This window comes from Myodes glareolus, chromosome 26, assembly GCF_982192425.1.
Source record: "Myodes glareolus chromosome 26, mMyoGla1.1, whole genome shotgun sequence".
NCBI lineage: Eukaryota > Metazoa > Chordata > Mammalia > Rodentia > Cricetidae > Myodes > Myodes glareolus.
This window is the reverse complement of record NC_142051.1, coordinates 16,663,218-16,684,591: the sequence shown is the minus strand read 5'-3', so window position 1 is coordinate 16,684,591 and position 21,374 is coordinate 16,663,218. Positions and strand designations below refer to the sequence as shown.

At 37.2% G+C, this 21,374-nt stretch overlaps 1 protein-coding gene across 2 annotated transcripts in view; it reads right to left on the bottom strand.

Moving 5' to 3' along the window:
- The window catches only part of Tbc1d15 (TBC1 domain family member 15), a 58,783-nt gene that overhangs the window by 7,723 nt on the left and 29,686 nt on the right, over positions 1-21,374 (bottom strand). The window contains exons 6-14 of one of the 2 annotated variants that reach the window (XM_085683213.2): positions 18,184-18,286; positions 17,203-17,253; positions 16,728-16,925; positions 15,579-15,707; positions 14,972-15,075; positions 13,464-13,558; positions 11,086-11,202; positions 4,133-4,233; positions 837-936 (exon numbers count right to left, since the gene is read on the bottom strand). In XM_085683213.2, the coding sequence (XP_085539339.1) occupies positions 837-936; positions 4,133-4,233; positions 11,086-11,202; positions 13,464-13,558; positions 14,972-15,075; positions 15,579-15,707; positions 16,728-16,925; positions 17,203-17,253; positions 18,184-18,286 (998 nt within the window). The remainder of the gene's footprint in view (positions 1-836; positions 937-4,132; positions 4,234-11,085; positions 11,203-13,463; positions 13,559-14,971; positions 15,076-15,578; positions 15,708-16,727; positions 16,926-17,202; positions 17,254-18,183; positions 18,287-21,374) is intronic. The other variant, XM_048418895.3, reaches the window with a different exon arrangement.

The window sequence follows — 21,374 nt, the reverse complement described above, 5'->3', positions numbered from 1 at the left end:
CTGTCAATTCAAGGAAGCAATTAAAACGTACAGTGTAACTTACTTTTTAAAAACTACTACACAAACAAGTAAGTGTGTGAAGACAAGATTATACCAAGTGTTTCTTTCTACTCTTTAAAAGAAACCCAGGCTTTTTGATTCTACTGCATGGACTGACTTTTTGTGGGAGCCTGGTTTGTTTGGATGCTCATCTTTATATACCTGGATGGAGGAGGGAGGACCTAGGACTTCCTACGGGGCAGGGAACCCTGACTGCTCTTAGGACTAGAGAGGGAGGGGGAGGGAAAAGGGAGGTGGGGAGGAGGTGGAAATTTTTAATAAATTAATTAATTAATTAATTTTTAAAAAATAAAATAAAAATAAAAGAACCCAGGCGACAGCAGTGGGGCACTGTTATCTTTAATAGCTCCTTTATGCCTGGCAGTGGTGGCGCACCCTTGGGAGGCAGAGGCAGATGGATCTCTGAGTTCAAGGACAGTCTGGTTCACAGAGTGAACCAAGATAGCCGAAGATACACAGAGAAACCCTGTCTCAAAAAAGCAAACAACAGAAAAAGTTCCTTTACAAGCCCTAGAGAGACGGCTCTGCAGGTAGAAGTTTTTGTTGCTCTTGCAGAGGACCTGGGTTCAGTTCCCAGCACCCACATGGTGGCTCATAACCATCCAAAACTCCAGTTCCAGTGAATCAGACAGGCACACACATGATATACACACATCAATGCAGGGAAAACATTCCTATACAAACATATTTTTTTAAGTTGAAAAAGAAAGTTCCTTTACATTTTCACAGGCATTGCCCTACAAGCCGCTGCGTACATCTGCAGTCACTTAACTCACCCAAATAGCTACAAAACCCGCTGTCCAACAGTCGCAGCAAGGTGCTCAGCTGGACCAACTGGGTCTTCATGCCTTGCATTTGTTCTTCAAAATTTTGATGCTTTAAAAGAAAATAATTATTACCACATACTATTTAGTATTTCTAAATACATTATCACTGATAATTAAGCATATGATTCCTAATGATAAATGCTGGATTTCTACTGTACCGATTGTAACAAACAACTAATTGAAAAGCTAAAACATTACTAAGAAGGGGAGGGGGGAAAAAAGAAAAAATACCCTTTCTCTCAAACAAGGTTTACTTTCTACCTCCATTGATTTGATTCAGATCAAGAAGAGCACAGGGACAGCATCAGCAGACATAGCGACATTCCTTTCTTATGCTGCAGAAATGTTTAGAAAAGGGAGCACATGTTCGGAGACATACACAGTTCTCAAACGGTTCCCATTATTAAACGTTCCTTCACATAAGCATATGAAACAAAATTTTAGCTTTAACACAAACCTCATTCTAAAGAACTAGCTACTTGCTTTTTAGATTTGCTGAGAGTAGGTATCTGGGAAGTCAAAGCCGTGATCATGACCATAGTAAAACACTACTTGTCTTGCACGTGGTTTTCTCACAAGCATAAAGGCTAATAACATGGTAGATTGAACACAGGAGTAGATATGGAAATCTGTACTGTATTAAAAAGATATTTTGAAATGTCACTGGAAAAGGTGATTTCATGAAAATATATATACAAGGTGTACACGAAGTTGTACGAGGCATATAGCTATCTAGGCATGTATAAATGTTGCAGTATTAACTGTTTATATGATAAATACGAACAGATGCAGTCCACAAAGAAACAATTCTTGATGTGAAAGGTTTGAGAACTACTGTGGTACATGCTCAAACAGCTTTCAGGGTTGACTAGGCTCCTCTCAACACTGAGACAAACAACCTCAAAGCCCTTCAGGTTCTCTGACCCCTTACCTCAGAAGCTTCTGCTTCTCTATGCTGCACTACCTCCCTAACCCTTGGGAAAAGTCTTACACTAACTTTTTCACACCATCCCCTCACACTTTTTCAATAATACTATAATGTACTTTAGCAAAACTATCAGCTTAGAAGTCATTCTTGATTGTAAAACTTTCTCTTCAATGAATTAACAAATCAGCTTAATAAACTCAAGCCTCCAGAATATAGTTCTGCAGTTTACCAGAAAAACTATTGGGAAAGACAAAATTAATTCACCAATCCACAGGATTTCTGCTTTAACAATCAAAAGTTTCAGCTGGTTTGGAGTACCAACATGACTAAGCTAAGCTATAAAAGGCATCTAAAAATGACAGAAACCTACTCAGAAAGAATGTTCATTCAGAAGTCCTCTTAGAGAACAATAGGTAACAAAGGACTTTTGGCTGTATCTTGGGAACACAGGGATGAAAAGTGAGAGTAAACCTATACAGTAAAACAGATGATGAACACAGCAAAGTTCACTATGTTATTTGTAGTCTGCAAACATTCCAAAATAAGGCAGTCCCAGCCTTGAACTACATATAAAATAAAATGATCTATAGGCATTAGGTTCAGCAATCACAAAAACAGTAAACACTAACACAGAGTAAAGCTAAACAAAACGAGTTTTCCAAAGGAAAGCCCACTGTAAAAATTCTGTTAGTAGACTAACAGGAGATCACTTTAGAATAAAGACTAGAGTAATCCTCAGACTCTTCTATGGAAAAGAAAAGGATAAAACACTTACTGTAAAAAGAAAAAAAAGAAAAGACAAAATGAAGAAACTGAAACTTCTTGGTACACAAGATGAGAAAGATTATAAATTATAAATGAAAAGAGAGTAGTCTTTATATATAAGACCTACATTCATGCACATGTGCATGCATGCTGGCATCTGAAATTATTTGTCAATTATGCCGATATCAGTTGTTTTGTTGAAAAATTATAACAAGTAAGAAAATAAACACATACATTCACATTAATTGGGGATGCATACTATAAGTAGAAGTTTAAACTAAATACTGGGGAAAGATTCATGTAATCACTCTATAAAAATCTGTTGGACCACCTCCCTGCTATCTACAAATACATAATCCTGTTACGAGGAACACACTGGTTCTAATGGAAAAAAGATAAGACAACAAAAACAAAAAGGACAGACAATTTTTATAAAATTATCATCCGCTGTACAGACCTTCACAACAAATGCCTCAGGTTTCTAGAGTACTTGGGAGTAATTGGAACTAAGAAGGCAGGCAAATCAATCAATCAAAAAGATAAGATAAGGATATGGCTAGGTTACTCCAAAACTACCTTTCCAAAGGATCCAAAGGCAACTCACAGCAATGGACTAAGCTAAGGAAGTACGGATTTAATGAAAGAACATTTAAAAACTATAAATCTTATTGAACACATTTGGAAAAGAACTAAGAGAAATGAGGATAAATTCAAAATATAGGCAATGGATTTAAGGAAACAGACAGAAAAAAATGATGAAGAAAGAATAGGTAAATGAGAGAAGTACAGAATAAAAGAGAGATGTACTTTGCAATTTCACATCTGAAGCCTTGAATTGAACTATATTACAGTATAAAGACTTAGCATCAAGTTAATCTATTGTATGGTCAGGGCTTTAAATTTCATATAAGCCTCTACCTAGTCATACTCCCTCCACCCACTCACCAACTCCCAATCATTTGCTAACTGATTGCTTGAGAAGATTTTTCTCATTATCCTAGAACTCTGCCTCAAGGATACATCATCAAAGCCAGAAAGTAGTTGTGCAGACACTCCAGTGATCACGGCCTTCTTGGAAAATAACAAGAAATGAATTCTAAGATAGCGTCTGAGACACCCACATTTTAAGAGCACATGTGGAGATAAGTCAGGTACTATAATGACAAACTCCAAGACATTCAGTAAATGTCAGAAGACTACTTAGCCCGACACTAAGTTTTATTATATAAAACTAACATGAAGTTCACAAAACTGAGTCATCTATTCATCAATAGTCTATGATGACACATGGTTCTCCTACAGAATATTAAGTATTTACTGATATCAAACCCAATAATTACTGTACTACCAGCAGGTATTATCAACCTTTTCATATGAAAAACAATTCTAATATTTTGCGAGGCTCTTGAAAGCCTGTTACAAAGAAGTAAAACAAAATATGCGGTAACGATTTCAAGCTCCAACATAGTAGTTAGATATTATTATCAATCCTATACTAATAAACTGAACTTTTAGATTCAGTCTGAACAGAGGAAGGAATCGCTCTGCTTACCATTTGGTCCATGTAAGAGGCAAAGCACCAAAAGGCATCCACTTCATTCTCCATCACATATAAAAGAGGGGAAAGTAAGTCACTCATTCCTTGTACATATCCTGAAAAAAGGAGAAAAGAAGGGGAAAGTCTCTGAAAACCTAAATTTTGTGAATCCCTTGTGCATATCACCACCATACATCTGAAAATACTTTCCTCTGAGTACAAACTAACAGATGCCCACATTCGAAGCAAGGAAAACAAAAAGATGGAAAGATCAGTTGTTTCTGACTGACACTTTAATCAAGAACAGCTATCACGATCAAAAATGTGAAGCATCCTCACTCCCCAGACAGGTGCAGCTCTCTCCCCTCCCCATCAAAGAAGCCTCTTTCGGCAGCAGCCAGAGAGCATCACAGAGAACCTCAGCTCGGTCAGAATGCAGAGGACGACTACTGACTGAGGTGTCCAGCCCCAAACGACACATCCACACACAATCCCTATACTTAAAGCTCAAGGAAAATCGCTGAGAAGAGGTTCACAAGGTTCATAGAGTCAGAGGACCAGAAAGTCTGCTGCAAAGATATGAAAGGAAAGTCGTACTCATGAAATCTCAACAATATGGCTTCTTTAGATCTCAACACCACCAGCTGACATGCTGACACTGAAGGACGACAAAGAACTCCAGACAAGGAATGCTGCTGAGAAGGCATGGGGAGGGCTTGTGAGGGCCATCTCCTCCCTTCACTGGTTATCCTACATCATTCAGTCAGCACAAAACCCATGTTCATTCATGCAACACTAAATAGACTCAACAAGTTGTATTTATACATTCCTTCACATATATCTATACATACACATGCACATATATGTAGCATAATTAAAGAAAAATAGGTCATGATTTTTAGAGAGAGCAAGGGGGAACACGACTGGAATGAACAGAGGGAAGGGAAATAATGTAATTATATTTTCATTATACATAATTTTTAAAAAGATGTGCGAAAGCATCCTAAGACAGAAGAGAGGAAGAAAGAACCAGAGGAAAGTGAAATGTGCATGCTTGAACAGATACAGAAGAAACAGGCAGGCAGGCAATGAAAAACCTGAAAGAAAAGAACAACTGAAGTATCAGGAGGGAAAGTTCTAAGTCTAGAGTGTCCAGGGTCAATATATCAAATCAGCAAAGCAAAAGAAGAACTGGAAAAGGTCCACCAGCTCTGCATGCACCGCACTGGCTAACTCACAAACAGAACCACTTAACTGCCCCCACCTTTAATCAACACTGGACTTTTCTCTTCCCTTGGTAATCTTTCGCTGACCACGGCTAGCACCTGTGTTGCATCCTATTAGTATCCTTGCATCTAAAGCTGTAACTTTAACTACCTTTTCCTTGATTCTATAGTAATTTCTCAGGAATGTCTTTGACTATGTGAAAAAGTTGCAAGAAATCACACCCACTGAACAGTGGTGGTACATGCCTTTAATCCCAGCACTTGGGAAGCATAGGCAGGAGAATCTCTGTGAGTTCGAGGACAGCCTGGTTTACAGAGGGAGTTCCAGGACAGGTTCCAAAGCTACAGAGAAACTGTCTTGAAACCTCCCCTCAAAAAAGAAAGAGAGAGAGAGAGAGAGAGATCATATCTTTCACTTAAACTGTTCATTTTGCTTTTCACCTGGATGTCAAATTTATTTCTACTCTATAAAACCCTCAGCTTTCTTGTTTTACAAGTGGTTTTCAGACACCTGACTCTTTTGCTTACTAAGTTATGTTTTGGGTATTTTGCCTGCATGTATGTCTGTATGCCACTAGTGGGCCTGGTATTCAGATGCAGAAATTTGATCCCCTAGAACTGGAGTTATAGAAGGTTGCGAGCAGGTGCTGGAAACAGAATCCACATCATCTGTGGGTGCTGGGAATGAAGTCTGGATCCCCTGGAAGAGCCAGCAGTGGTTTTTAGCTGCTAAACCCCTCTCTCAATCAACAAAAGAACTGTTGTGTGAAAGGTCCTGTTCACTTGTACTTCGTGGTACTTTTTGTACAACTGTTAAAAGTAGCAACATTTTTCCTTGCTTTATGCTGTTCTGGTGATGGTGGTGAGGGTGAACACATGACAAGAAGCACTCGGCCACTGCATTACATCTTCATCTTTTTTTTCCATTTCTATTTTGAGACAAAGTCTCGCTTAGTAATCCAGGCTGACTTAGAACTTGCTTTGTGGTGCTGGCAGGCTTTGAACTTGCAATTGTGCTTCCTGCCTCCACCCCAAGAGCAGCTACAACTTTACAGCCCACGCCATTCAGGCTCAACACAGAAGCTTCCTGTGCCTTTCATTTGCAAATCCAGAACTTGCACTTTTACTCAGTAAAATCTTTCTTAGGGAAAGTATTTTCCCTAAGTATGTCTTTAAAAGGAGAACAGAACAGCACTGCTACAAGTTACAAACAAGTGTCCATCACTCATTCCTGTTTTATCTTTTTTTTTTAACCAGGAATAAAGGTAAGCCAAATTCTCTTCAGAAAATTCTGATCAAATGCATAATACAAAAAGGCACTCATATCACCTCATATTTCCTTATAGTAAAAGTGAAGTTTTACTTGCCTTTGAGTCTATTCTCTATCACCCAGTATAATTCCTTTCCACATTTACTACATTACCATCAGTCTGTGCTCTATCGCCCACTGCAATGCCCTTCCACACAATCTTATTACATCATCACAAGCCTGTGCTCTATCATCTGCTACAATGCCTTTCCATAAAATCTTATTGTTGTTATGTCTACCTGTGAGAAAATAAGACACTACTCATCTTAACATAAGAGAACACCTAGTTCCTATAGAAGACAACCAATTTTTAATAGTTTCAAGCAAGAAATTTAGAGAAAAGAATATCATATTTAAATGTAAATATGTCTACAGGTTTATGGAGATGTTTGGAAAATAATACAGAGTTTAAGAAAAGATAAGAAGATTAAACTGCTATCATGAGGATTTTTCCAATCTGGCACTGACAATGAAATAAAGGACAATATAAAACTAAGCCAATTAAAGCCTGAAGGAAATCTAATCTGACCTGAACAAAGTGCAAAGGAGTATGATTCGACTGTGCTCGGCAGTGCACAGTCTATGATAGAGAAATTCAAAGTGTGCTATTCTAAAGATTTACAACATATCTTTCCTCTGGTGGGAAGTGCTTTGTTATTAAGGTACGAAGAATAAAGTTTTCTAAAAAGCTAATGTAATCCTTTAAGTCTTCAGCTCTCCTATGAGAGCACTACTCTATTTCTTCTGTAAGTCTTAGCTGAGGCAAGCTGTCAAATTAGTCTTTATCTTCAAGCAGTCTTTAAACTATTTCATTCTTTTAGATGATCTTCAAGGTATGGGCTGTGGGGCACAATGAATGTGTAAATTATTATTTATTGAGGAAGGGTAAGGGAGCTTACACTGTATTCACCTGCACTTGGATTCTGTACTACTGTTGACTACATTTTAACCAGCAGCATCTCAATTTCTAATGTATTTCCCTAAAATTATAGCTGGAAACATGGAGAAAAAACATTCCCTATAACTGTGCTATACATTTTCTTGCCCTGAAAAGAAAACTCCAGTCTCCTCGCTGGTCAGCTGCTCACGTTTCTAAGCTTATCTACTAGAGTATAAAATGTTAAAAATCTCGGGAGTTAAATTTTTGTTTGTTTTGTCTTTTGTTTTGTTTTTCAAGACAGGGTTTCTGTGTGTAACACCTCTGGATGTCCTGGAACTCACTTTGTAGACCAGGTTAACCTCGAACTCACAGAGATCAGCCTGCCTCTGGCTCCTGAGTGCTGGGATTAAATAAAGGTATGCAGCACCACTACCCCAAAAAATTATTCTTAAAAACACTAGATACTGTAGCTCCTTCTTGCACACAGTATTTTGAACAGAATTTAACTTGCTATTGAATATTCAGAGTCATCTTTGTGACATCCACAGTAACAAACTGTCACAAAACAAAGGCCCACAAGCACTTCCTGAAGAGTAGTGCCTGTGTTCTCTAAGTAAAATTTACTCTTAACTTTCTGTATGTTTTTCTCAATAACACCGAGTTCAGGAAGATGTATTTTACTCATTATTCATCTGTGAGTTAAGAAAACAAGTCAATATGAGGGAGCCATCAGAAGACTAGATTCACTACCTTGGTTACAGTATAAGTGAAGGACAAGAGATTTGTTGGTCCACTATCTGCAAAGACAGCTATCTCTGCTTATTCAGTCCAGTTATTCGTGGGAACCTTAACTATGTTTCAGACACATGAAGCGTCTGATTAGGTCTGATTAGTGTAGACAGAGATAGCAAATGGATACAATTCTCAAACTGTATTTCTTGCAGAATGCAGTCATATGTGAATTCTTCCTCAAAATTATCACCGGAGAGAATACATGGGTGCCACCCATTGTGAAAACAATGTTCCTATTCTCTACAATAGTAAAGTGTGAAAACGGCAAGGGGCTGGAGTGCTGAAGGTGCAGAGCAGTGGTTCGCAGCCTTCGTCCTGCTGTGACCCTCATGTCATGGTGACCCAAGACATAAAATTATCTTCACTGTTTCTTCATAACTTAATTTGCTACTGGCATAATTATAACTTAAACATCCGATATGTAGAATATCTGATATGCAACCCCAATGGAGTCATGACCCATAGGTTGAGAACCATAGAGATAAGAATGCTAGCCAGTAACAAAGATTAGAGTCTCCAACCCTGGATCAATTGTCTTTTAATGAACCTTGTGTCACTTTCTGAACCAAAACACTTTATTAATAAAGTGAAACTAATAGCCTCACTTCTTCAAATAGCTATTATAACTTAAAATTAAAATAAAATCAAGTATGACAGCACTGTATAACCTGAAAGTCATTTCAGATGCTTTTAATAATTTGATATGAAGCTCACATGTATGGCAGACAGGACTGGCTACATTTTTTTTTACTTTAATATGAGCTCTATAATTTTCAATATATTGTCATTAAAGAGGCCTTGAGAACCATAACCAAGAGAATAAAAACATAAACAATGAAGAAAATGTTATTTATAATTTAAGGTTCACTTGAGTTTAAATGTGATGAATATCCAATCAGCTACTCTAAAAGATGCCCAAAGTTCAACTGAAATAATCTAGAAAACACTATTTCTGACAGTCTCTAGCTAAAAGCCACTGGAATGGTAGTTCAGAAATGTGCATTATTTATTACTTATAATGCGCTGATGCTTAGGGAAAGAAACAGTTCAAGGTCTCTTGCTACTAAAAATACTGGTTCCCTTGAGCCCAGTACTCAGGAGGCAAGAGCAGGTGGATGCTGTGAGTTCAAGGCTAACACTAGCCTAATCTACATATCAAGTTCTAAGCCAGGCAGGGCTACAAAGTAAGATCAACCAAAACAGTACTGTTTTGTTTTCTCTCCTCTCGTGTCCCTTCCCTACATGATTTCCCATTTCCCATGCCAGTCCTAATAACTCATTTTGGTAGGACTCACAAAACAATCTACTCCACCCCACAACCTGAGAGCTCCAATCAGGATTTTTCTGCCAAAAGAAGAAGGGTAAACAATGGTTCTCAGACTTTCCCATTGCATTTTTAATGTCTTTCTAATCTTCCTTCAAGAAATAACTAACAGCTCCATTTACTACACACTTATCCAAAATAGTTCAAGGGATGAGAGCTTCAGATTTTGATGCATTTCAGATTTCCAGATTAGGAATGCCCAAAGTGAAGTCTATGTGCACACTCCAATTCCAAAGTCTGATGTGAGGGAGACCTGGCTACTACATTTGTAACTCCATTCATTGGTCTCCAGAGTTGATTCAGCTGCTCTGGCTGGTTGCAAGAGTGTCTGCTTCCTCATTACCACTCCACAAGAGTCATTCCTGAAGTTTTACACTCAAAGGATAACCTCTTCCAAACAGAGGAAAATGGTATCCAGTCCAGGGAATCTGAGGGGCTTCCCTCCCCAGATAGAACCTCCAAATAAGCTCTCAAAATCCAAAAAGCTATAAAATCTGAAACATCTGGTTCAAACCATTCAGGTAAAAGATGTGACATTTTGTTTGTAATCTAACAAATAAAGCTTGCCTGAAGATCAGAGGGCCAAGCTAAGCCACTAGTTAGCCATAGAGGCCAGGCAGTGGTGGCACACACCTTTAATCCCAGCACTCTGTGAGTTCAAGGCCATCCTTGAACTGTCTAAAAGAGAAATGGAGCTCACACAATGGTGATCCCAGCTCTTGGGATTCTACACTTTTAATCCCAGCACTGGGGAGGTGGAGAGAGGAGTGATACGGCTGGGTGGAGAAAGGAATATAAGGAGAGAGAAGGCAGCAGCTCAGAGGCAGTCTGAGGATTCAGAGACAGGATTGCCCCCTTTGGTCTGAGCATTGACAGAGGTAATGGTTGGCTGCTCTGTTTCTCTGATCTTTCAGCATGAATCCCTATACCTGCCTTCAGGTATTTATTATAAAGAACAATTATAATTCAAGCTACAAAAAGATGTTCAGTCTGTGTTTCTGTCCACTGAACTAATGAGCACCTGTCCAGCACTATACAGTCCTCACAGCTTCTCAGAGCTTGAAATCAATAGATGGATCACCATTTCACCCTTATTCCTCGTTTGTTTTTACATAGCAAGGTCAAACAACCAGCCTTACAAATACGTAGTTTCAAAAAAAGAAATGGAGCGAGCAAGCTACTGCTAAATCCCTAAAGCTATTTCAGCTAATACAATAACGTCCTGGAGGTATCACTACAATTCTCTCAAAAAATTAAAATAATTCCACAGTGTCTTTGTGGCTTGCTGTGGCAACCTAGGGTTCTCCTATGGAGTCATAACTTTATAGCCTTCCAAGGCTTCTAAAGCAATTATCATTTTCAAACCAGCTAATAAATTTAAATTCTAAACTAAATACACAGAAGTCTTTATTTAAATTAAAACTTTGTAGAACTCACCTAAATCAAAATCATACATACAGTAGGTCATCAAAATGTCATGAAGCAAAATCAGTCCTGGGTTATCTTGACCTTCATAAAACTTGTTTGTTCGATCCGTTCTGTTGACATCTTTTTCTAAATAAGAAAAATCACATATTTCAAAAAACAAATTCTTATATAAAGTTTTTATTCAACAAACATAGAATTTCTTAATTCGTGACAAGCTTTAATTAATGAGAGAAAAATTCCCAGAAAACTGACTCCCATGAAGCTGTCCTCTGACAATACATGTGCACCAGCATGCGCGCGCGCGCGCGCGCGCACACACACACACACACACGCACGCACGCACACACACACGCGCACACACACAGACACACAAATTAAAATTAAAAAAAAAAGATAACCAGCCTGCATGAGAATTCAGGCTCATCTCCCCTCTCTCCTATCACGATGAATGAGCTTCTCTGACAATGACTAAGGCCGTCTTCCTCCTATGCATGAGCTCCGTCACCAGCAGCCAACACAGGACTAAGGGAATTCTCTATTAACTCCTGATCTGCTCCTCAGTTTGGTCAACTTTTCATTACTGAACTACACAGAACTCCATATCAGCACACTCCATCTGTTTAAGAAAAGCTTGCAAAAGCTACAAGTGTCATGTCCAAGTTCTTTCCTTTTCCTCCCTCTTGAACTCAAACTAATCATCTTGTCACACCCAACAACCACAAAGTATTCCTTAAAGTTAAACTCCGGTGATCTCAGCACCGCCCACATCATGACCTCCTTGTCTTGACAGCAGAGCCTCTCTCCTGGCCATGTTCATTAGGCTTTTAGGAAACTATGTTTGTTTAGGAAACAAACTCATGTTGTCCTTTCTCCTCTCTCACCTGTTTCTTTTCCTGGTTTCTTCATGATGCCCTCAGTTGTAAATGAAAGTGCTTAAGTACCTTCATTTCTGGGGCCTCTTCCAATCACACTGCTTATCTGTCAAATCTCGACCTAGTTTCCTAAACCACTGTTCACAGTCTCTTAACTAGTATATTAGTGACCCTAAGCTTCTCTCCAGCTATTAACTAACCCCAGAACTTGAGGCCCCTCATCCTGACATATTAATTGGTGAAAACCCAAAATTATAATTCAAAACTGAATTCCAAATAGCCCTTTATAAACCTGTCTCTTCTGGCTTGTCCCATCTTAGTCAACAAAGCACAGCAGCTTCATTTCTCCAATTGCTCACCCTAAAATTGTGACACTCTTCCTTCCTTCCTGTGACTGACATTGGTACACTAATTAAATCTTTAAAATACATACAGAACCCAAAATTCTCATCTCCCACCAAACTCACTGCACTCCCCACTCAACTACCTCCATTCTAGCCATGGTGTTAACCTGGCTCTTCTCCAAAAACATTCAGAGGCCCTGAACAAATAAACAAGTCTAGATGGTGCTGTCGCCTCTGCTCCAATCCCCCTTCACCAGGGAGTTGCAGGTCCACCAGGGAGTTGCAGAGCGCACACTGCAGCTTCAAGTCTCCACACAAGCCTGTCTGTCTGCTGTTAGTCTGACACTCAGCAGCCATGGCCTCTCATCAGGACTTTAGGGATGACCTCAAATGGTCTTCCTCCCACGACTTCTGCTCCTCTAGAGCTAGTCTGCAAGCACCAGCTGGTGTGCTGCTAAGAGCTCAGATCATGTTACTCTTCTGCTCAAAATCCCACCTGAGTAACTGCGCAATACTGAGCACCTGGCTCCTCAAATCAAGAAAATAAGTCTATTCCACTCAATATTCAATACACTAAAATTCTTGTAAGTTTTATCAACAACATAGGTCCTCTAACCCTGTACCACGACTATCTTTTGCTTAGACTTCTACCTCCTAACCAGTATTATTAAGCCAGCTTTCTTATTCCTACTTACAACTAGATAGGACCCATTTTCACATAACAGAAAAAACAAAATATAAATAACATACTTTTACAATGCTCCAATCATACTTAAATCCATCTTCTTCATATGATCCACAAGACCTACAGTCTCCTGTGCGAGGTGTGCATAAATACATTTTGCAATGTACACGGGGGTATGAGTATGCACGATCCCAAAAGTCAGTCTTAAGTGTCTTTTACCGTTGCTCCACCCCACTCTTTCGGAAGGAGTATTTCTCACTGAATCTGTGAGACTAGCTGGCTAGTAACCCCAGTCACCCACCTATCTTACCCACATTGTGAGTGTAAGTGTGTGTGTTTGTACATATATAGACACATACACACACAGCCATTGGAAAGCTCTAGACAAATTGAACTATTCAGATTATTTTTGAGCCCCAGTATCATAGCATGTATTTTGCTTCTTTAATCTTATCAAGATCTCTTGTGTTTACTATGGAAACATACCAATCAGACTTCTATAATCTCTCAACCTTGAGTTTCTCTTCTCTTGCTCCTCACTGATAGACTTCCACTGCAGCTTCATCCTGAAGTACTCATCTCTATAGAGACAATACACACCAAGAACGCACTGAGACTTGTGTTTGTGACAGTTTCCTGGGGTTCTCTATACACAGAGCATTATGACGTTAGTGGTACCTAAGTTTACAAACATGACAGTGGAATGTTTAGACATATGTGAAAACAGGAAATGGATGGAATCAATTGCTAGAATTTCAGGTACACTTAAAAAGAAACAATTCTTGAAATGATTTCTAAACTTATTACACTTATTAAATATTTTATTCCACTAATGCTTTCTAATAATTATAAGAATTCAAGTAACTTTTTAAACCCAACTTTAAAATTTTGTTTTCCTACAATTTTTTACTGGAAATTTGTTAATAGATATAAGAAAGGCTAAGATCGACAAAGACTTTGGATATGCATGGAATGGTTGAGAATGGTTTCAAATCCAAGGCCTGTACTGAAAACTGGACATAAAAACACCTGGGAAGTCAACTATCTTTCTCTACAAGAAGGAAGAAATGTCTTTCTCTATAAGAAATAAAAGATTCAGGGATGGAGAGATGGTTCAGAGGTTAAGAGCACTGACTGCTCTTCCAGAGGTCCTGAGTTCAATTAATTCCCAGCAACTACAAGGTGGCTCACAACCATCTATAATGAGATCTGATGCCCTCTTCTGGCCTGCGGGCATACATGCAGGCAAAATACTGCATACATAATAAATAAATAATCCTTTAAAAAAAGAAGAAGAAGAAATAAGACTCTTTCATCTGTGACCAGTATATGAGTGAATATATGTATTATATATTATTATTAATATATTATTATTATATATGTATATATTATATTATTATATTATATATTATTATATAATATTAATATAATATATATTATATTATTATATATTATAATAATATGTATTATTATAATACATATATTCACTCATATATATTTATATATTATATATATTTTTATAAAGCTGGATTAATAGAAATGGGTTAAATTAAGATATAAGAGTTAGCCAATAAAAAGCTAAAACTAATGGGCCAAGCAGTGATTTAATTAATACAGTTTCTGTGTGGTTATTTCAGAGCTAAGCTAGCCAGGATGAACAAGTGGCCCCCTCCTTGCAACATATATATTTACTCATACGTGAACATCTACATAGTTGTAAGTATTATCCGAAGGCTGATATAAACTCAGCACAGGAAGCTAGAACATTCTACCACGTTTTCACATATTCACAAGCATGGCTATAATAAGAACCTCCCAAACAAGTATTTCTGGTATGAAATAATTACATTGCTTCTAATTTTTAAATTGAAACGATGAAATCTACCATTTGTTCTACCATTTCTGATCTATTCCAAATCCTCACACAAACTTAATTTGAATAGGTGGGTTACTTTAATTTCTCTGATAAACACATAAAAGCAGCATTTACTTACGTTTTTTGTTTTTGTAATTGAGCTCTTTCCTCTTTGGTACTATCCCAAGGAAAATAACCCAGAAGAAATTTCCACGCTTGTTTTCTTAATGAATGACTAAGACCCTGAAGAAAGTATTTATATTAATTATATTAATTTAGAAAGAAAAAAGAATACCCTAAGTTCATAAAGCTTGAATATAAATAAATGGAAAACTTAATACTTAAATTTTATACCCCAAAATAATTCAATTCGATGAATACTATCTTGTTTCTTATGTCCAGATCCTGAAGATGAAAGCCAAACTGCCAAATACAAGTAGACAGCAGACTGGACAGAGGACTGTGGGGCTCAGGAGCAAGCTCAACCTTCCTGGTAAGAAGGCCAGCCACTGTTATAAGCCTCTTCACGTAACCCAGAGAACAAAGTAAGAAAAAGTATCTTCTCCTAGACATATGGACATGCCAATCTCAATACACAGGGGCACTGTAAGCACCCCCTCTCTTCCACTCAATACAGAAACTCTAATATAGCTTTCATTAAAGAAATAAGTGTCAATTCTTCCTGCAAAAGAAATCAAAACTCAGACCAAGAAAAGCTGCTACAGTCAGTATCAGAGCTGAAGTACCCCTCTGAATATCTTCTGCTTCATGCTCTCCACGTTTAAGAGTCTTCCTTCAGAGTCAACGCTCTTGGTCCATTCTTCCAATGACACGGGCTCCCTTCTGTGCACAACAGGTCGCTCTCCCAAATCAATCTAAAACAGGAAGAGAAAAATACAGCACTTCTCACACACCTGTAAGGTGAAATCGAGGCGCATACAAAAACTCCTAAGACACTGTTTCTCAGGCATGAGCTCTAATGCTCCTAGTATCCTTGTTTATTTAAGTTATATTAAGTTATATTAAGTGTTAACTTAATGAGCTTTATTAGCCAGTATTACACACATTTCCCCTCCTAAGAAACATAAACAAATGCAATAGAAATTCAGAGATTCCACAGGCTAAAAGCATTTGTTATTAAAAAGGTCCTGCCATTAGATTTTCAATTACATGAGTAAAAGCATTCAACATCAATTCTATGAAACCCTCAAATCAAACGGTATTATTATTGAGAGATAGACTATATAATTATTCCACTAATCACACTCTAAAATAGCTTTTCTTCCAAACTGAAGTTTGCAATTCTCAAAATTGATTCATGATTCATTAGTTCCACTTCGCACTTTCTACTGTTTTTATTCATTAATAGATGCTGGTAATTTAAAAATACTATTTAAAGATAAAGCCTTTAATTAAGTTCCACAACTTGGAAATTTTACAATTTTATAATTATGAGCAAGCCTAGAACTGCAGCAAACTCAAAAGCTTTGCTGAACATTATATAAAGGTTTGCCTTAATGCAGGGCCCAAACCCATCAATCTCAGTAAAGACTTGTAAGGACAGAAAGTTCTGTGTCATATTGAGATGCTTCTGGTACCTACACAGAACTGGACAAATTACAAACAAAACTTAACAGGCAAACTCAGCACTCCTTTTACTTCTCTGCACTCCACACAACAACTTTCTCATTATTACCAAAAACCAACCACAGGAAATGCAACATTAATGGAGAAACAAGCTAGCACCATTAGATATACTTATTAGTCAGCAAAAAAGTATTATGAATGGGTTACAGGGAAGCAGATATGAAGAATGAGCTCCTTTTCCTGCAGTATTCAGAATGTATTCTCCTATTACAATGCTAAGAGCTAGATTACTTCAAATCTCCACTTACTCTTGTGATGACTTCAAATCCCAGTTCTTCTTGCTGATTTATCTTTAGACCTGGAATGGCATCACTAAGGAAGTCCGCCATTTCTGAAGGTGGTCGTTGATGTGTAGAGGGATCACTTCCTCTCAAACTATCAAAAATGTAGTTTGTAACTTTGGAAAATCCTACCATAGTTGCTGTATAAGGATCCTTTTTAATTTTCTATGTAGTAAAAAGAAAAATATTATCATTATTAATTAAAATAATGATCAAATCTACTCCAAAAGTAGAAAAAAAGGCAAAACTCTAAAAGGAGGGAAATCAGAGCTAACAGAGTATTCTATGATTATCTTAGTTTTTCTCTAGAAAAATTTAAACCTAATCCATTTGGTTAAAATTGCATAATAAATGGCAAATTAATGTGCTACTGATTGAATTGCAGAACAAATGTTTTGCAGGCTTCATTCAATCCGCATACAGAAATGTACACAGCGCTTACTTTCCACTGGTGAATGGCCCACAACAGCTTTCTTCTGTCTAGCAGGCCTGCCTTCACAAAAAAAATATACACATTGTTTTTCTTGAAGTGTGCACTACCACACTAACACAAAATATATGACAAAACTTAAAAGTTCAATTTATTTGGGTAAGAGTTGATATTTTAATCTAATTATATTAGCTGCAAAACTCATGTCATGAGTTATTTCTTCTAGGGCAGAGTTGTCTGGGAAATTGCAATCTTTTCTGTGTCTAACCCTAGGATTATTTTCTAAAGCCAAAAGTGCCTGGTAATTTACATTTACTAAAAAGTTACTTATTATCGGTAACTCTCAGAAGAACTTCTTATTTTAAGGAGAAATCCTCTTGTCCTGCTCCTTTCTAAAATATCCATTTTATGTTATTCATCTTCACAGTCCCAAGGTCAAAAAAAAGTGCCAGAAACACAGCAAGCACTCAACACGTGCTAAGTGAATAAAGGATGAAAACAATCAAGATTCTGCACATGTTCAGTGCACAATTGTGGCCAAAAGCAAGAGCATGCCTAACACATTTAGAGCAATAAGATACACGGTGATACCCAAAACAATCTGCAGAGGTGGGAAATAAAAATTAAGATTACTAATCATTAATCTGAAATGGCTCACTCTGTGGTCCTTCATATAAATGAAAAGCATAATTAAAATCTGCTGCCCTATTATGATAAACAAAAAACCTGGTTTAAGAGTAATTAAGGATCAAGGGAGTATCTGGGGCTTCTGAGTACTATACACACACACACACACACACACATATATCATAACTCTAAGATTACACAGTAGTGTCATAAAGATCACACACACACACACACACACACACACACACACACACACACTCGCCTGCTCACTGTGAGCTCTGAGAATGCCAGGGGATGAGGAACACAAATGACAGAATCCAAATGATATATAAATAAAAGATATATTTAAGGACTAGAAAATCATACTTGTATTAAGCCATATGCTGGTTCATCAAGAAGATTTTCAAAAGACTGTGAAAGACTCTTATTCTGACAATTGACAAGAAGTATTCTATTATCTTGTGATGACCTGTAATTAAAAAGGGGGATTTTTAGAAAATACTATCACAATACTTCAAATATCTTCTGAATAATTACTACTGCAAACTTAACCTAACCAAAAAAAAAAAAAAAAAAAAAGTCTGGCTCTAAAAGTTTAATCCATTAGCAAATACAGAGTATTATAACAAAGCTTGGAAACCTCATGAAACAGGAGATGTTAAAGTTTAAAATGCAATGTAACAAATACATATTTTTCTATTTTTTACTAGGGAATGTCAAAAGGTGTTTATGTTGCAATGTAACTGAATTCTTGGATAGAATTTACAATGGAGACGTCTACAATATAAATGTCATTGTCATAAGAAAAACAGATGAAACCAAACAAATGTAGGATTCAAGTATATATGTACAAAATAGGAAATATGTATTTGGAGAGTTTCCAAATTTTTTCCACAGCTTATTAGTATTACAATACAAAATGTTTCAAAATATAAGATATGAAGGTTCCTTGGTGATGATGCTAACCATAACAATAAAAGCATACATACAAAAGTATTTAAAATGATTACATATATATATTCATTTTCGGGGACCATATGTTTTTAGTTTTCTTACTGAAGCTCCAGGACAGGTATCTTTCCACACTTCTCAGTAACAGCAGAATAAACAGTGTGCTTTCCACACAGACATCTAACTCCACAGAATCAGACAAACTACTCTTTTTTCTACTTTTTAAGACTTAGTAAGTCAGTTGTAATAAATCTATAAATGTTGTATGGTTAAAATAAAAACTAAATGTGTTTTTCTATTACAATACACCTCTAGTTCATTATAAATGTTTTAAGATAAGATCTTTAATAACAGTTATCTCTTCTCAATTCTAACACAACAGAATAAAGCAGCAATGGTAGAGGGGATATGAAATCCCAAACAGGATCTTTTCCTTACATGGTCACAAACAACACTAGGTCTGTGAAGACAATAGAAGCTAAAAAAAACTTCTTGGCTTTTTTTTTAAATCACTGTGGTCCAATCATTTGACATGGGACAATCAAACTCTTACATTTTCAATGTTTTTCTAAAATTAGGATGGGTTTTAAAATGTAGAGCTTTGGATTCTCTTCTCACAGGTCATGTTTACAATAGGCCAATTTTAAATGTGCACTGAAAAGCAGGTAATGTAGGAATTGGGTTTTCTGGTGCTGGGGTGATTTTGTTTCTAACAATAAATAACATCAAGCTACTTAAAATCTAAATTAATAATGAAAATAAAAGCACTGCCCGTTCATAAAAAGGGAACAAAATGTACACAATACATACATGCAGGCAAAATATTTATACATGTTTTTAAATCCATGTTATAGAATATTCACAACACCAAAACTTTATATACAGAAACTAATCCTGCAAAAGGTTAGTGTAATATGATGATACAACCAAGTTGGCTTTTTTAGAAAAATTTTTTTTTACTGCTTGGATACTCATGTATTAATGGAAGAAAACCCACAGCCTAGAATAGAAAACAACTCAGTCGAGTTAGAATGCTTCACTCTCATGTTAACAAACGCTTTAGTCTCTAGGGAAAGTCTTGTGGTTACATGTTGCAATGTGGTGATTTCTTAACTGCAGTTTAACTCCCACATTCTTATCTCCGAGTGAATATATAGCACATTGATGATCATAAAAAATTGCATCAATTAATATTATCACTGGTTATCTAGAATAAGAAAACCATTTAAGAAATAAGTACCAAGAAGCTGGTAATCAAAACTGAAATGGCAAATTATACACCACTGGCCTAGCATCCTTGGTTTTTATAAGGCTCACTGGCATTCTCTGCTCATCTGTATGAAGACCAGCTCAGTGGGGAGGAAAACAATCCTGAAAGGGTTTAATATTAATTCTGTAGGAAGATGAGATGGTAAGTCTTGTTTGTATCTCAGAATCATCCAGGAGACAAGCCTCTGGGCATAGCAGAGGGAGTAGATGGGTTAGTTGAACTGAGGTGGGAAGAGTCATCTTACTGTGGGCGGAACCACTGCACAGGCTGGGATGCTGGGCTCAATAAGAAGGACCCACTCCCATCTTTCTGACTTCAGATGCAATGGTACCAGCGGCTTCCATGACTCCTCCACATGACTGACTACACCCACTACCCAACTACAAGCCACAGTGACCCTTCTTCCTCCTCAAGTTGCTTTTGTCTAGGGTCTTGTCACAGCAATGCAGAAGTGAACAAGACAGGAGCCATACTTCTGCACCACTACCTTTCCTGCAAGCAGCAGTGCTGCATCTAGGACACCATTCCACAGCTTCCCGTTTTCAAACAGCAGTGAGTTCTAAAGAAACTCTCCTTCCATCTCCTGTGTGCTGAGATAAGGGAGTAGAGAGCATGGTTGGTAGCGCCCTTTCCAGGCTTCTCCTTTCCATGGATCTTCTTACAGGAGGAGAATGTGGTTTTCAGTTACACGGCAAGTGCTCTGGCCTTAAACAGGATGTAAAAAGTGAGCTCAAACTATGCTGACACAAACTATAAGGCCATGCTCTCACGTTCACTAACAACAGCATTTTAACATCACCTCTGCCCCTAGGTCTACTTATTATGTTTGTAAATTAAGAAAACAGGTTTTACATCCTGCCTACATACAAGGGTCACCAATACACATTCAATTACCTAAGTTATTACTATCTTTAAACTCACCCAGTATTAAAAAAAAAAAAAAAGAAAAAGCTGGGTGGTGGAGGTGCACGCCTTTCATCCCAGCACTTGGGATGAGTGCTGAGTTTGAAACCAGCCTGTTCTACATTAGTGAATTCCAGGCCAGTCAAGGTCTTGAGACAGAAACCCTGTTTCAAGAAAACCACAAAAAAAGAAAAAAAAATTAAAAAAAAATATATATCTCCTGAGACTGTACCAGTCTCCCAGTTTCTTTGAAACCATATAAAACTAATTTAAAATTTACTTCTCATAGCTACTTTTTCAAAAGTATATATCAGACTGACAATCATCGTATCATTTATTCATTCAACTTTAATTGAGTATCTATAATGTACTAGCCATTGTGGGTAGGAACTAAGAAAAACAAAAACCAAATACCATCTCTATCCTTATGAAG